At 37.7% G+C, this 14,284-nt stretch overlaps 1 protein-coding gene across 3 annotated transcripts in view; it reads right to left on the reverse strand.

Annotated features, from left to right (window-relative positions):
• LOC127412192 (insulin-degrading enzyme) overlaps positions 1-14,284 on the reverse strand; it is a 39,250-nt gene that overhangs the window by 9,630 nt on the left and 15,336 nt on the right. For 2 of the 3 annotated variants that reach the window (XR_007892393.1, XM_051648353.1), the window contains exons 9-23: positions 12,414-12,506; positions 12,237-12,328; positions 11,628-11,708; positions 10,755-10,858; positions 7,677-7,779; positions 6,954-7,076; positions 6,636-6,718; positions 5,260-5,404; positions 3,803-3,913; positions 3,580-3,700; positions 3,402-3,493; positions 1,224-1,335; positions 745-912; positions 269-541; positions 120-181 (exon numbers count right to left, since the gene is read on the reverse strand). Coding sequence is in view for 2 of the 3 variants with exons in the window: in XM_051648353.1 (XP_051504313.1) it covers positions 120-181; positions 269-541; positions 745-912; positions 1,224-1,335; positions 3,402-3,493; positions 3,580-3,700; positions 3,803-3,913; positions 5,260-5,404; positions 6,636-6,718; positions 6,954-7,076; positions 7,677-7,779; positions 10,755-10,858; positions 11,628-11,708; positions 12,237-12,328; positions 12,414-12,506 (1,763 nt within the window). In the remaining variant the exon portion in view is untranslated. Of the gene's footprint in view, positions 1-119; positions 182-268; positions 542-744; positions 913-1,223; positions 1,336-3,401; positions 3,494-3,579; positions 3,701-3,802; positions 3,914-4,782; positions 4,928-5,259; positions 5,405-6,635; positions 6,719-6,953; positions 7,077-7,676; positions 7,780-10,754; positions 10,859-11,627; positions 11,709-12,236; positions 12,329-12,413; positions 12,507-14,284 lie in introns of all 3 variants that reach the window. The other variant, XM_051648354.1, reaches the window with a different exon arrangement.

Below are 14,284 nucleotides of genomic sequence, written 5' to 3' on the forward strand. Positions count from 1 at the left end.
TTAATTCTGACAGCACTAATACTAATTTAAAGGGGTGAAATATGACCCAAATATGTTCTTGACTTATGTAAAGTTCACAAACACAGTGAGAATGATAAAAAGGTCAGATCCTCACTAACCCTGTAAAACTGCATAATGTTCTCCTTCGTTAGTGTCTTCAGGTAAGCCACTTCAACATTATCTGGATCAGACAATAGACACAAAAAAATTAGAAAAAGGCTCCAGCTTGATACCATCATTTATCACCATTCATATAAGCGACTCTCACCCCTGTCAAAGTTGTACTGCTGAGAGATGATCTCTCCCCAGTACTTGGCACACTCAGCTGCCAGTTTCTTAGGTTTGTCCAGTCGGCGGATGGCCAGTGCCTGAATGTGTTTCTGAAATGCTTCCTCTCCCATCTCCTCCACACTCTTCTCCATGGTCTTGAGAAAGGCCTCCACACGAGACTCCAGGTAGTGCGGAGCCTTCTCAGACTGGATGATGAAACGCAGACCCTGGATGCCATTGGCCCTGCGGGGACCACTGAACACTATGTAACCTGGAGAGACAGACAGAATTAAATAAATAAATACTGTTCTTTAGATCATTGTGAGCAACAGTATGACAAGAACAGTCAGAAAAAAAGACATATTCTGCACAATTAGCACAATCAGTGGTAATCTTCCAATCACCACATAGAGACTCACAGAAAAAGAACTGTTATTTCCACATAAGACTGTGTGTGTATATGTGTTGAGTTACCCAGCTGTTCTTTGGTGCGTAGCGTGTTGAAGCAGGGCTCAGAGATGATCTGACAGAAGAGCTCCAGTAGCATGTTCTCATGAGTATTCTGCATATCCGTCTGGTAGTAAATCTCAATTCCACAGTTATTATGAACCTCGTTCCTCTGCTGGTAAACATACCAACCACCTGATAACCACAGAGAACTGGACTTAAAACATAAGAACTATGACAAACACACACATACACACACACAAAAAAAAAACACACAAATATCATGGACCTCCGAATTCACACCATAAATTCAGGCTTAAAATTGAGTAGCGTTGTTTATATGTAAAACACCACCACATAGTAGGGAACAAGCCTGCTATGCCCCACCCCCTGATCTTGCATTCGAGCATCAAGTATGGACAGAAGCTGTGGATGCAAAAAAACAAAAAACACAGGAGAGAGGCTCAACAGAATTAAAAGTGTTTTTGTTGTCTTTAAGCACCTACCATCAGGAACCTGGACTTCCCTGTAGCGAATCAGCTGACTTGGTAGGAGGGGCTTAGTGCGAGCATGTTCAATGAGTGTGTCCTCCAACATCTGCATCATGCCCAGAGCGGACTGAAGACAACAGACAGAAATTTGTTATCACTTTGATCACATTTTAGCTTTTGAAAAATGTTTAAATTCAGTGTACGCCATCAAAATATGCCTTGAAATTGCAGATATTATATTGCATATATACTTTTGGTTAGAAGTTTATTGTTGGCATGCATAAGTTGTACTATTTACTGTATATTGATATGTAGAACACTTACTAAATTGGTACAGTCTCTTTAAGACTATCAGCTAGTGAGTTCATATTAATGAGGATGCACAATTTATTTTAGCACATCCGTGCTTTGTGTGATTAGAATTAAATGTTTCTTTTTATTATTTTTAATCAACAACTGACTGTTAATAACAAAGGATAAATATATATATATATATATATATATATATATATATATATATATATATATATATATATATATACATATACACACACACACACACACACACACACACACACACACATACATACACACACAGCCAAATTTTGCTGCTTTGGAATGAAACTGGTACTTTCATTCACCAAAGTGGCATTCAACTGATCACAAAGTATAGTCAGGACATTACTGATGTAAAAAACAGCACCATCACTATTTGAAAAAAGTCATTTTTGATCAAATCTAGACAGGCCCCATTTCCAGCAGCCATCACTTCAACACCTTATCCTTGAGTAATCATGCTAAATTGCTAATTTGGTACTAGAAAATCACTTGCCATTATATCAAACACAGTTGAAAGCTATTTGGTTTGTTAAATGAAGCTTAACATTGTCTTTGGGTTTGTTTTTGAGTTGCCACAGTATGCAATAGACTGGCATGTCTTAAGGTCAATATTAGGACAAAAATGGCAAAAAAGAAACAGCTTTCTCTAGAAACTCAATCAATCATTGTTTTGAAGAATGAAGGCTGTACAATGCTTGAAATTGCCAAAAAACTGAAGATTTCATACAAAGGTGTACACTACAGTCTTCAAAGACAAAGGACAACTGGCTCTAACAGGGACAGAAAGAGATGTGGAAGGCCAGATGTACAACTAAACAAGAAGATAAGTACATCAGAGTCTCTAGTTTGAGAAATAGATGCCTCACATGTCCTCAGCTGACAGCTTCATTGAATACTACCCGCTCAACACCAGTTTCATGTACAACAGTAAAGAGAAGACTCAGGCCTTATGGGAAGAATTGCAAAGAAAAAGCCACTTTTGAAACAGAAAAACAAAAAGAAAAGGTTAGAGTGGGCAAAGAAACACAGACATTGGACAACAGATAATTGGAAAAGAGTGTTATGGATCTTAACCCCATTGAACTTTTGTGGGATCAGTTAGACTGTAAGGTGCGTGAGAAGTGCCCGACAAGACAGCCACATCTATGGCAAGTGCTACAGGAAGCGTGGGGTGAAATGTCACCTGAGTATCTGGACAAACTGACAGCTAGAATGCCAAGGATCTGCAAAGCTGACATTGCTGCACGTGGAGGATTGTTTGATGAGAACTCTTTGAAGTAGTTTAAGTTTTAAAAAAAATTCAAATTGTAATTTTTCATGTTATTAATGTCCTGACTATACTTTGTGATCAGTTGAATCTCGTCTTTGGACACAAAGACTCTCAACACACAGTGAAAGGATCTCTGTGCTGAACCTTTTTGCCACTATTCCAGTCAAACACTGGTGAGTGAAATCTGAATGTTTACCAGCCAGTGGCTAATAACAGACATTTTTAGTCCCACAGTGCATATAGTAAAAGGTCGATCTTGGGATTTAAGAATCAATATCGAGACTGTTCAAACGAAAATCGCGATGCATTGGAAAATTTATGTTTTTACCCAGACCTAAAATATAGTCAATACTTTTATATTCAAGATACATAAATAAGTCATTCTTTTTTTTACTTAAGAAAAAAAATCACTTTTGAATCAAAATGAAAACCAATGAATAGTGAATCAAATCGATTTGTTATCAATCCAAAGATTCATACTCACAAAATATAGATTTAAGAGAGTGTAAACCTGACCAAAAACTACCAAGACTGTTTAGCAGGTCATTTCTCTTTCATCATCCAAAAACACTTTTAAAACCAACCTGTTTGGTGATGTTGCCATGCAGCAAAGCTTCAATGTGTAACCGTGACAGCAGCTGCGGAATGAACGCTTTGAGACGAGGCAATGTGACATCTAAAAAAAAACACATTCACAACACTTAATTCACAATCCTACTTAAAAAGAGAGAGAGTGAGAGATGAAAGAGGAGTGTCTCTCACCATCTAAACAGTCTCTGAGTTCGTCTTTGGTCCAGGCTACCTCTGTCATGAGCAGCCGCAGGTAATACATGGCATGCTGGTGGGGCTGCTCAGCACGGAAGTTGTTCAGAGACCTCATATACTGCAAATAGAACACACAACAGTTTCATCTGATGAAATATTACAGAGCTAATGATTAGATTTTCTTTGGGTAAGTTTGGATCTTCATTTTCAGTTGTCTCACCGCTTCTTTAATGATTTCAAAGCGTTTCTCGTCAATCTGAAATGTGGCCATCTTTTCAATGATCTTCTTCAGCAGGATGTGTTGTTTGTCGTTATAACCCTTCACTGACAGCTTACACACACAAACACAAATAGCAGTGAATATTTATGAGAATGAGGGATAAAAACAGCTCAAATTCAGCTCAGGAAACTGTGCAAATGCACCCACAAAATTTGTGCCCAACGCAATTTGCACAGCGCAATTCCTGATCTTGCGGGCCGGTACTGAATACTATATAGACACCTGAATCATCTCTTTAACATGCTGAAAGGGTGCTTGACTACACCACACATCTGGACTTATGACAGGTTATAATGCTCTTCTCAATTATTTTATCATTATTTGATGAATTACTGTTGCCACGATTAATAGTAAATGCACACAAATCTCTTCTGAATAAAATTCACTTTACCGCCTGCTTTACTTGGGCATTAATTGCGTTGTGATTTTTTTGCGGCAGGCAAATAGCAGAGTTTCATGAGCCTGATTTACATTTTTAATATTGTGCCCATTTAAATTTGTGGGTGGTTAGTGATTAAGACGCAGGCATTTGCACCACAATACCACGCTCAAAAGTGGCAAAATCGTTGTGAATTCCCCCAAGTGCACAAGTCATAAATGAATCAGTCCCCATTCAAAATAACACACAGGTCTTACTGTCTATGAACTTGATTGGCCACGTTTGTTTTCTTCTTTTGAGCGTGTATCTGTAAAAATGACCAATCCCATCTCTAGTCACTAAATACCACAAACATTTCACACTATCCCAGCAGACTGATCAGGGCTGGACATTTAGAAGGCTTCACACCACACCACATGGCAGAAAGCAGCAGAATATAATAGAAAGGCAACCCTGTGCACTCCAAAGCCTCATGCTCCACCCTTTTCCCAATGCCCCGCCTCTCTCTCCAACAGGCGAAGAGACTAAACAACATACTTACAATGAGAGCATTCATTCCAAAGGCTATGCCATAGATCAACCCTGCCAGGCGGGCTGCATATGTATACTCTCTCAAATCATCCTTCAACAACTTGAGAAACAGGTAAGTCATGTTGCAGTGCAGCGGGTCTGCATATAGGTAGCGACTACCAGGATGGAAGAAAGAAGGGGGGGGAGGAGAACAAATGGAGTGATGTTCAATTGGAAAGTTAACGGACATGACAAGAGAAATGGATTAAGAAAGGTACAACAGACAGAGTATGAATATGCAGCCTCAGCTCCGGCAGTATTCTAACACTATTCTACTTCTACGTATGCAGCTAAACATAATGAAAAAGGATGAGAAGAGAGTTTGCCATGTAGAAGTACAAACACAGCTTCATTTTAGGGTTCCTAAAAGGACAGCAACCATTGAAGGCCATTTGCTTCGATGGATGATTTTCCTCACTGGAGGAGCATGTTGGATATATATACTTACATACATTCCATAGACGGTATTTTGGAGGTCATAGCTGAGGCCAGCTAGCTCAGCTGCATATGCATACTCGTTCAGGGAGTCCTTGAGCAGCTCAAGGTACAAATACGCCATGTTACAATGCAACGGGTCCACATATGCAAATGGGCTGTGGAGAAAACGCAAGTGATGAAGCCCGTCAACGTTCACCAAAACATCATTATGTTCTGAGATGCAACTAATAGTGAATTCCTCATAGTTAAGAGTAGCACAATCATTGTGTTATGCAAAGACAACACACTCTACAACAAATAATGAATGTATTGGACATTATGATAGTGGAATTTGGGCAAACGTGATTTGAAGTTGAGTAAACAACTGAAATCCATCAGCTTAATTTTTTTATTGCATCACTTTTTTTTTCATGTAATGAATATACTGAAACTCATAATTGTATGTACAGCAACATTAAGCATTAGAACATTTTTAAGCTTCATGCCAAGCTTTCAGAGGGCTGCAACAACTAATTGATCAAATCTATATACCATTAAAACCATAAAAACCAATGATGAGAAATCAATGAATTTCATTATGATTAGTCGAATATTTGTGCTCTGGCATGGAGATGCTCCATTAGTGATGTCCCTTTACAGTAGTGAAAACATGTTTCTATGAAAAAGAAAAAAAGACATTAGAAAAAGCTCACATTTTTTGTGGGGTGTCAGGTATTTTGACAGATTCCTTCTGCCATTTAATGTACTTTAAGTTTTACTTGTAAACCTTACATTTAATGTTTTTTTTCTTATCTGTAGATTTTTTAAACTCAAGGTCATACAAGTATTTATTTCCATTTTGCAAAACAACTTGTCCTAAAAGCAAGCGAGTCGTAACTTCAAAAAAGCGTACTTCACGGAGTGTGCGCACATGCGTGTCAACCAAATGAAGCACAACCTACAGAGAAACTGCAATTATTTTGACTAAAATATTGATTTTGATCAAATATTGTTGATATATTGAACATCAGACTTCTAAATTGAACCATGTTCAACTGAAATCCTACATGTAACACGTAATATAAAAACAGTAACTGTAATGGGATTATAAAAAAAGGGTTTGGTTTCTAGAGCTGTTCAGTTAACATTTGTAAATTCAAAAAGTAACATTTAAACTAATGCATGAAAAATTATGGATTTCGACTTCTATCTGTCTGCTGAACAGCACTGAAACACCTTAAATATGGCTGAAACACCAATTTCAGTAAAGGACATATCTTTAGCAGGACACTGGCAAGAAGATGAAAACAAGTGAAAACAAGTACGAACAGCATTTGAGAATAGCAGCTTTACTCAGACATGTGCTACAACTCATGACATTACAGGTGATATATTGTGGGAACGTACCTGAAGAACTCAAAATTTAAACAAGCCTTTGGCAGGAAAAACTTGTCATCCTGTTTGAACCAAACTTTACTCATTGCTGTGTCCTATGAAAAGACAAGACAGATAAAGGAATTAGCCAGCTGGACAGATGTTGAACAGAAGTTTAAGAGACAGTTCAAATTACTGGCAGTATAAACATTAGATTCTACAAAACGTACATATTTGACATCACTCAAATATCTGCGATTTCACACTTTGTATTTGTTCAAAAAACAACATTCATGAAAGTATATGGAACTAAAACAGAAAAATTATGATAAGAAATTAACAAAAATGCACCTTGATTAAAGTGGGGGCAGAAGGGGAATCCTTCTCTAGAGGGTATATTTCAAAGTTGGTTGGGATGAATTCATTCTTCATTGGTAGCTTGAATTTTCCATTGAGATTAGCATTTTGCCATTTCTGAAACAGACAATTCTTATTTTTTTAAAACCCAGAGTAACCAGAGATTCTAGATACTGTAAAAAATAAAGTAACAAATACAATCATGATATAAATACTTCATGGGATAATGGTATATATGTATACGTTGTGTATCCTGGTACAAATACTTCAAGACAAATTTACAGTAATGGGAATTCGATTTTTTTGCATTACAAGAAAAATATACTGTGACTGAAGGTAAAATTGAATGAATGAAACCGCACATTTAAAATTACGTTTGCAAATTAGGAGATGTTGGTAGAGCAGTCATTAAGAGAATCAAGACTCTTCTTTTACTAAATAACTAATTAGTCATTAGGCGGACATGTTTATTCAAATCACTTAAAGACAGTCCCCTTGCTTAAGGACAACGCTGATAGTTCACAAATTGCCCATTGCAGGGTTCAAACCAACAAACATCTCATAGTTGACAACACAATAACCACGAGACTAAAGTTCTGAATTGAAGAATTTAATGTACCCATTCAAATGCCATTTTCTTTTTTAGTTTGAGTATCATGACACAAAGAGGCAACCTCTAAAACTGAAAATTAACTGAACACAATCAATGAGTCTCACCTTAATGACCTCATCAGAAATGGCTTCCTGCTTATACTGTGTGCCATACCACTCTTCAGTCCTGTCCGTCTGTCCTTCAAATGATTTGGAGACAACAGCAACCCTAAGAGGAAAAAGTGAACCCAGAGGAATTGTTATAGATCACTGCACTAGACACGGCATGATCCTGTCCATTTCTCACCAACTCCCTCCCACTCTGTGTGCAGTTTTGCTTTTATCATATCTCTTGCTCAGTAAATTGATAAAGCATGGTCATTACATCAATCAAAGACTTATGTTTCCAGCGGCTTCACAATCTACGGTCCAGGGCTCTAGATTAATGCTCTATTTCTGGAAAACGTAGGCTGCCCTGATCAATAGAAAACTTTTGGGACAATGTCCTGCTATTCTGTACTCACCTGCAAACAATCAAGTACAAAAGAAAGCCCAAAATAAGTTCCGACTAAAAGCAAGAACATGGTTTCCTGAATTAGTTCATTACACACAGACTCTGCCAAACTCAGTGATTAAGGTAACCAGCAGATGACAACAAACAATATAAAAGTTTTGTTTTAAACACAGCAGGTAAATAGGATATCCGAGCACAACTGTGCAGTCGGCTTTGTTCGCAGAAATATTCTGAAAGCTGACAAGCAGCAAGCTGAAATCACATTCTTCACATTTTCTCCCCAGTTTGGAATGCCCAATACCCAATGCGCTCCAAGTCCTCGTGGTGGCGTAGTGACTCGCGTCAATTCGGGTGACGGAGGACGAATCTCAGTTGCCTCCGCGTCTGAGACCATCAATTCGCGCATCTTATCACGTGGCTTGTTGAGCACATTTCCACAGAGACATAGCATGTGTGGAGGCTTCACGCTATTCTCCGCAGCATCCACGCACAACTCGCCACGAGCCCCACCGAGAGTGAACCACATTATAGCGACCACGAGGAGGTTACCCCATGTGACTCTACCCTCCCTAGCAACTGGGCCAATTTGGTTGCTTAGGAGACCTGGCTGGAGTCACTCAGCACGCCCAGGATTCGAACTTGTGACTCCAGAGGTGGTAGTCAGTGTCTTCATGAAATCACATTCTGGATGGTTTGGAAACACCAACACATTCCATCATACTTTGAGTTTATTAATTTAACGAGCTAAGACTTAAATGATCACTCAACAGCAATCACAATGACAATACAGAGAAATTCTACAAGCTTCATTCTGGTATATCTGCATTCTTTCTTCCCAAGAAAACACGTGAAAGCAAGTGATGTGAAAGCAAGTGCACGTGTTGAGATGCAGTCCAAAGAGAGAGGCTATGAAAGCTGGAAGCAAAATGTAATTTGTATGCCTTCTTCAGAGATCCAGTCTCAAAGCACACTTCTAAACCAGATAAAAATACTGTAAAGAATCTGTGGCCAGTTTGGCCCTGAACAGCGATTCATGAAAGCCGCTGATATTTGCTTTGCAAGGGTTCAAATATGATGCTCCTTCTGTGGCTCTTTGAAGACCGTGTCCAATTGCTGAAAGTCTGTTAAACTAATCTCATCTTGAGGGGAAACAAAAAATCTTTAGATCTTTTTAGCACTATTTTAATCAGGTGCTGCCAATGACCTGTTAAAAATCCCCATGACCTTGCAGGCAACAAATTGACAGTTTAAACCATATACTGTATATTCTCTTAGCTATTATGCTTAGCCCACATCCACATTAATATGTTTTTGTTTGAAAACGCAGCAATTGTTACATTTATGCATCTCATCCACACTAGAACCACATTTCCTGCACCAAAACCCAAGACTTTTGAAAACGAGGACATTGGAAAACTGAGGTTCAGAGTAGGCTGGGCGATAGGACGATGTAATCAAATATCGACGATGTCTTACCAAGATGCCGATTACGAACAGACGATGATCGACAACATCGGGAAATGGCAAAACCATGGATCTGAGAAGTCGGCAAATATATTAAACAGTGGTCGGGGTGTGAAACCAGCACCCACCACCTGCAAAATGCGACAAGGCTGAATCCAGTTCGCAAGCTCCTCGTCCAAATGTATATTATGAGTGGGTAATTTTGCTCATCTACCCGCAACAGGAGAGCGACCTGTAAGACGTCTCGGAGTGACACGTGACAAGAAATGCTGTTAGTCACAAAGACATGCGCTTGAAGAAACACACTTTATTATATTTTTAAGAACAGACAAAAGAAAAGCGTCAATGCTTGTGTCTGATTCGCTGTTTGTTCAGAGGCGTGCAGCACGAGCCCGTCATGTGGAACACAAGCATGTCAGCGTGCAACGCAAGCCTGTGGAACAAGCATATGTAAAGAACCTTCACTCTTTTTCTCCATTTCATTCATCTGAAAACTGTTTGCAAGAATAATGTTGTCTATGAGAATGCTGCAAATTATCTCTGATCATCTCAGGAGGTGCTGTGAGTTTAGTTCGCTTAATTTCCACACGGTTAGCATGCACTGTGAACACAACTCTGCAGGTTCAGTAATATATATTTGTATTAATGAAACAAAGACGAAAGTGATTAAATCAAAGTAATACAAGACACATTCACCTTGAACCTAAAATTTTGTTTTATTTTATTTTCTTTCGGCAGCATTAACTGTATTACCAAAACGCAATACAAACACACATTCGGCAGCATTATTTTGGGAACTTATTGGCTTATTTATTATGATCATTATTGTCTTTACATCTATAATTGTCTTTAGTTCTTAATCTGTAGGCTATTAGTAATTTTCCACCTGTTGTCATTGATGGATGCTTGCATGATGGCAAATGGAGCCGCTGGAGACGGTAAATGTTTGGATTTGGGGAGGAGGTTAAATAAGATTTATCAATTTGTTATTTTATTGCTTATTTTGTTTAAAGTGCAATTTGAATTTAGAAATGTCTTATGTTTTTCATGTTTCAATAAATGAATTACATTTTTAAAGCAAAACCAATAAAGCAAAAACATTCACGACCATCATGCTCAGAATAAATTCCAAATGTTTACTTTTAGAAAATTTGAATGATGCTAGGGTGGGTTGCCAAAGCATTGCCAGGCATGTAGACCTTGAATATATGTCTGTGTCTGCTTACCGGAAGTTTTCTGGTCTCAGTTTATCAAGTACCATCTCTATGAGGTCTGGTCTGAATTCTTCTAGCAAGTATTCAGCAGCTAGCACCTCCTCCAGTGGATAATACTGACACACAAAGAGAAACATTTCAGCATTATACACAGAAACAGGGTGTGTTCTGCTCATAATAAATTTATCCCATCTTCATAGTCTTTAAAGCTGACATGTATGCTCCTCTAGCACTCATCTCTGTTGCCATGTTAGCAATAAGACTACCGGTACTTAAAGAATAGGTATATTCTTTGCATAGAGAATATGTATGTTCGGAATACCATCCATTATACTAGTCTACTTTTGCAGTATGTACACGGTGCACAGCTTTTTTTCTACATGCATGAAATAGCTGGATGACGTACTACATTTTCCAAAATGTGCAGTATGCAACCAGATTACAATGCATTGCAAACACTATTCCACAACGCCATGCACTCTATTTTCCATTTACAAATAGACAAAATAATTGGAAACAATCTCAACCGTGACTTTGGCATCTTTCTTCACTTATTATTTAATCAGACTGCTAAACCAAATAATACAAATAAAAAAAATTTACAAAAAAAGCAAAATCTCTATTTCTGGATGCCACAATTAAACATGCAACAACGTAGTGAGGTTGTGTGACCACTATGTTACACAGTACTGTTTGATTCGATTATTGACGTATATTGCTCCATATACCATTTAAAAAATTAAGAGGCCTTATGCAGTACACCAGTATTTCAATTGGCTATGAACGCCTGACAAAACACAGAGCAGCACCCTGATGACAACAGCTGATGAGATAAGCAACAGTAACCATGGTGACAACTTTTCAAGCCTTTCATGAGACACCTACATGCAGTAGTCCAGCCACTTTAGACGTGTATCCACGTGGACGTTCCTTATCTTTGAATCTAAAAGCCACAGTGTTCAAATCCTGCAAGAATAAATAAATACAATTATAAATAAAAAAAACATTAACACAAATCAGTGTTGCCATGCAAACTTTTTATGGTTTTATCTTCAATAAGAGTAGCATTTTAAAAAGACATTATAGGGTTGCCAGACTTATTGAACAATGAACTTTACTGAACGTTTTCCATGCCATTTGCTGTCATTTGTGACTACTAGATAAGGATTTTTGTAAATATTAAAATTCAGACCGATATGCATTGGCTGGTTCCAATGACCCAATGATAATTCACTCACAAATTAGACCTTGACCTGAGAGCAAGTTTTATCCTACCCAGAATAAATATTTAGACAATTAAATATTTTAGAGCAGAGCATAACTAGAAAAGTAGATGTTCATTATAGAAATTTAAAGGACTTTTTCAGACCTGGTTTTTCATGACCCTAGGAACCTTTTGACTAGAAAAAGTCAAATACATGCAGTAATTTCCCCATTGAGGTTTGGTTGACCTTATCTAACATTTCAATGTACAGCATATAAACATATTCATACTTTGCACTCCTGAAAGACCCACTCCTGAGGCCCCTCCGTCCGCAGCTTCTGAATGTACTGGAACATGTGGAAGATGATATCCTCGACATGCACTAGACACACAGGAAAAACAACTCAAACAATGGGAAACATACTGTCAAGAACAAAGACACACAAACACACACTCCAGATGCTTACAGAGTCCCTCTTCCGTCAAGTCCACATTAATAATGAAGAACATAAATCCTCTGGCTCCTTCTTTCTGGCCTCCGACGAGTGTGTTCACCCATCCTGAGAAGAGATAAAGAGCATCCATGAATCAATAACGACTACAAAACAACTGAGTATATATGGATCCAATCTACTGTAGGGCTGAAATGATTAGTCGAAATTATCGAAAACATTACTAATATTTTTTGTTGTCCAACAGTCGTTTGATTTCATTGGAAGTAACACGAGATCATATGAAACCCTAATGATGATGTGCGAAAGCACTGCAGGGGCAATAGTATCCAGCTGCTTGAGAGCCTGATAGAGGCATGCAGAGAAAAAAACATAGCTCACAGTTCAGACGCACTCCAATCTTTCCAAACAGCTTAAGGTGATGTAGATTGCAAATTATAAGGGAAATATATAAAAATACCAGATAAGTAAACAGCATCAGTGCTGTCGTGAAATAAAGCGGAGCTGTCGTTCCGCTGGGGCAAAACTTGCATTTTAGAGTGTCTAAAAAGGAAACACATTTTATCTTTAATGCATCCTCTATTTAAGTTCAAATAATAAGGAAGCAGGTTATCTAAATAAGCACAAACTCTAAAACTGGAATTTCTCTGTGCAGTCAGAGCTGCTTCTATAAGTCACGTGAAGTACCACAAACAGCGAGTTTGAAACTGATCCCGGCTGATGTGCTCACTCGCTCGTCTCTTGTGCGTTTGCCACAGCATCAGATGATATGTGATGGCTCGCCATGTATTGAATCATAATATGACGCAGTGTGTATCTTATAGTGAAGAAATTGTCGATATGCAGCACTATTAAGAAGAGAGAGTTTGTTTTGTGTGAGTTAAAGATGGATCAATATAAAATAAAAATGGCTTATTTTCCAATACAAATATCTAAAACTCATTTACTTGAGGAGCTATTCTGCAGAAAATATTATAATTTATTTTTTGAGAATATCGAATATCATCTTTCGGCTACTCCCGTAAGGGGTCACCACAGCGGACCATCCGTGATACGTATATTTGACTTGACACAGGTTTTATGCCCTTCCTGATGCAACCCCCAGTGGCTGGGGGACCCTAGAGGATACTGAATATAATATTGAATATAAGTGTATTTTGTCTTGCAGCAGTGGCAGAGATAAACAAGTGAAAAACAAGTAAAAATACATATATACATACAAAATACACTGATATTCAAGATATATTCCCAGAAAACAAAGTCTAAATATCTTATACTGTATGTTGCTTCTCAGGTAAATGTATCTTTAAGGATTTTTAGATATGTTTAAATGGAAAACAAGACAAACACTATAAGATATATTTATTTTTTTTATTTACTGAATTAAACTTCAACATTTTTTTTAAAATGTAATTCAGTGCGGGTCATTTAGAGGTATTTTTAAAAGATACTTTCAACCACTTACATTTTTAGGAAGCACGTTTAATACAACCTCTTAACTCAAGGCACAAGCTGAATTGTCGGTTAAGAGCTCATGATTAATCACTGCAATAATCACCCTAATAGTCAATTAATTGCTCTTATAATCGTTAGATCAGTCGTTTATAAAAATAATCATTAGTGGCAGCCCTATTCTACTGTTTTACATGTGAAATATCCTCCCACCACAAAATTCAGTTGCATGCTGAAATTAAAGACTTAAAGGTGCACTCAGTATTTTTTTTAAATACTTAACATTTAAAAGGTTTTACTTCTTAAGATATTAATAGTCATTTTGAAATATAAAATCATGAACACTCATGTGAGATGATGAGTTCAGTCATATCAATAACCTTATAAAAGTTATTTTATTCTACATGGAGCAGGGGCGCCTCATGGGGGCAGCC

Source organism: Myxocyprinus asiaticus, chromosome 21, assembly GCF_019703515.2.
Source record: "Myxocyprinus asiaticus isolate MX2 ecotype Aquarium Trade chromosome 21, UBuf_Myxa_2, whole genome shotgun sequence".
Classification (NCBI taxonomy): Eukaryota; Metazoa; Chordata; class Actinopteri; order Cypriniformes; family Catostomidae; genus Myxocyprinus; species Myxocyprinus asiaticus.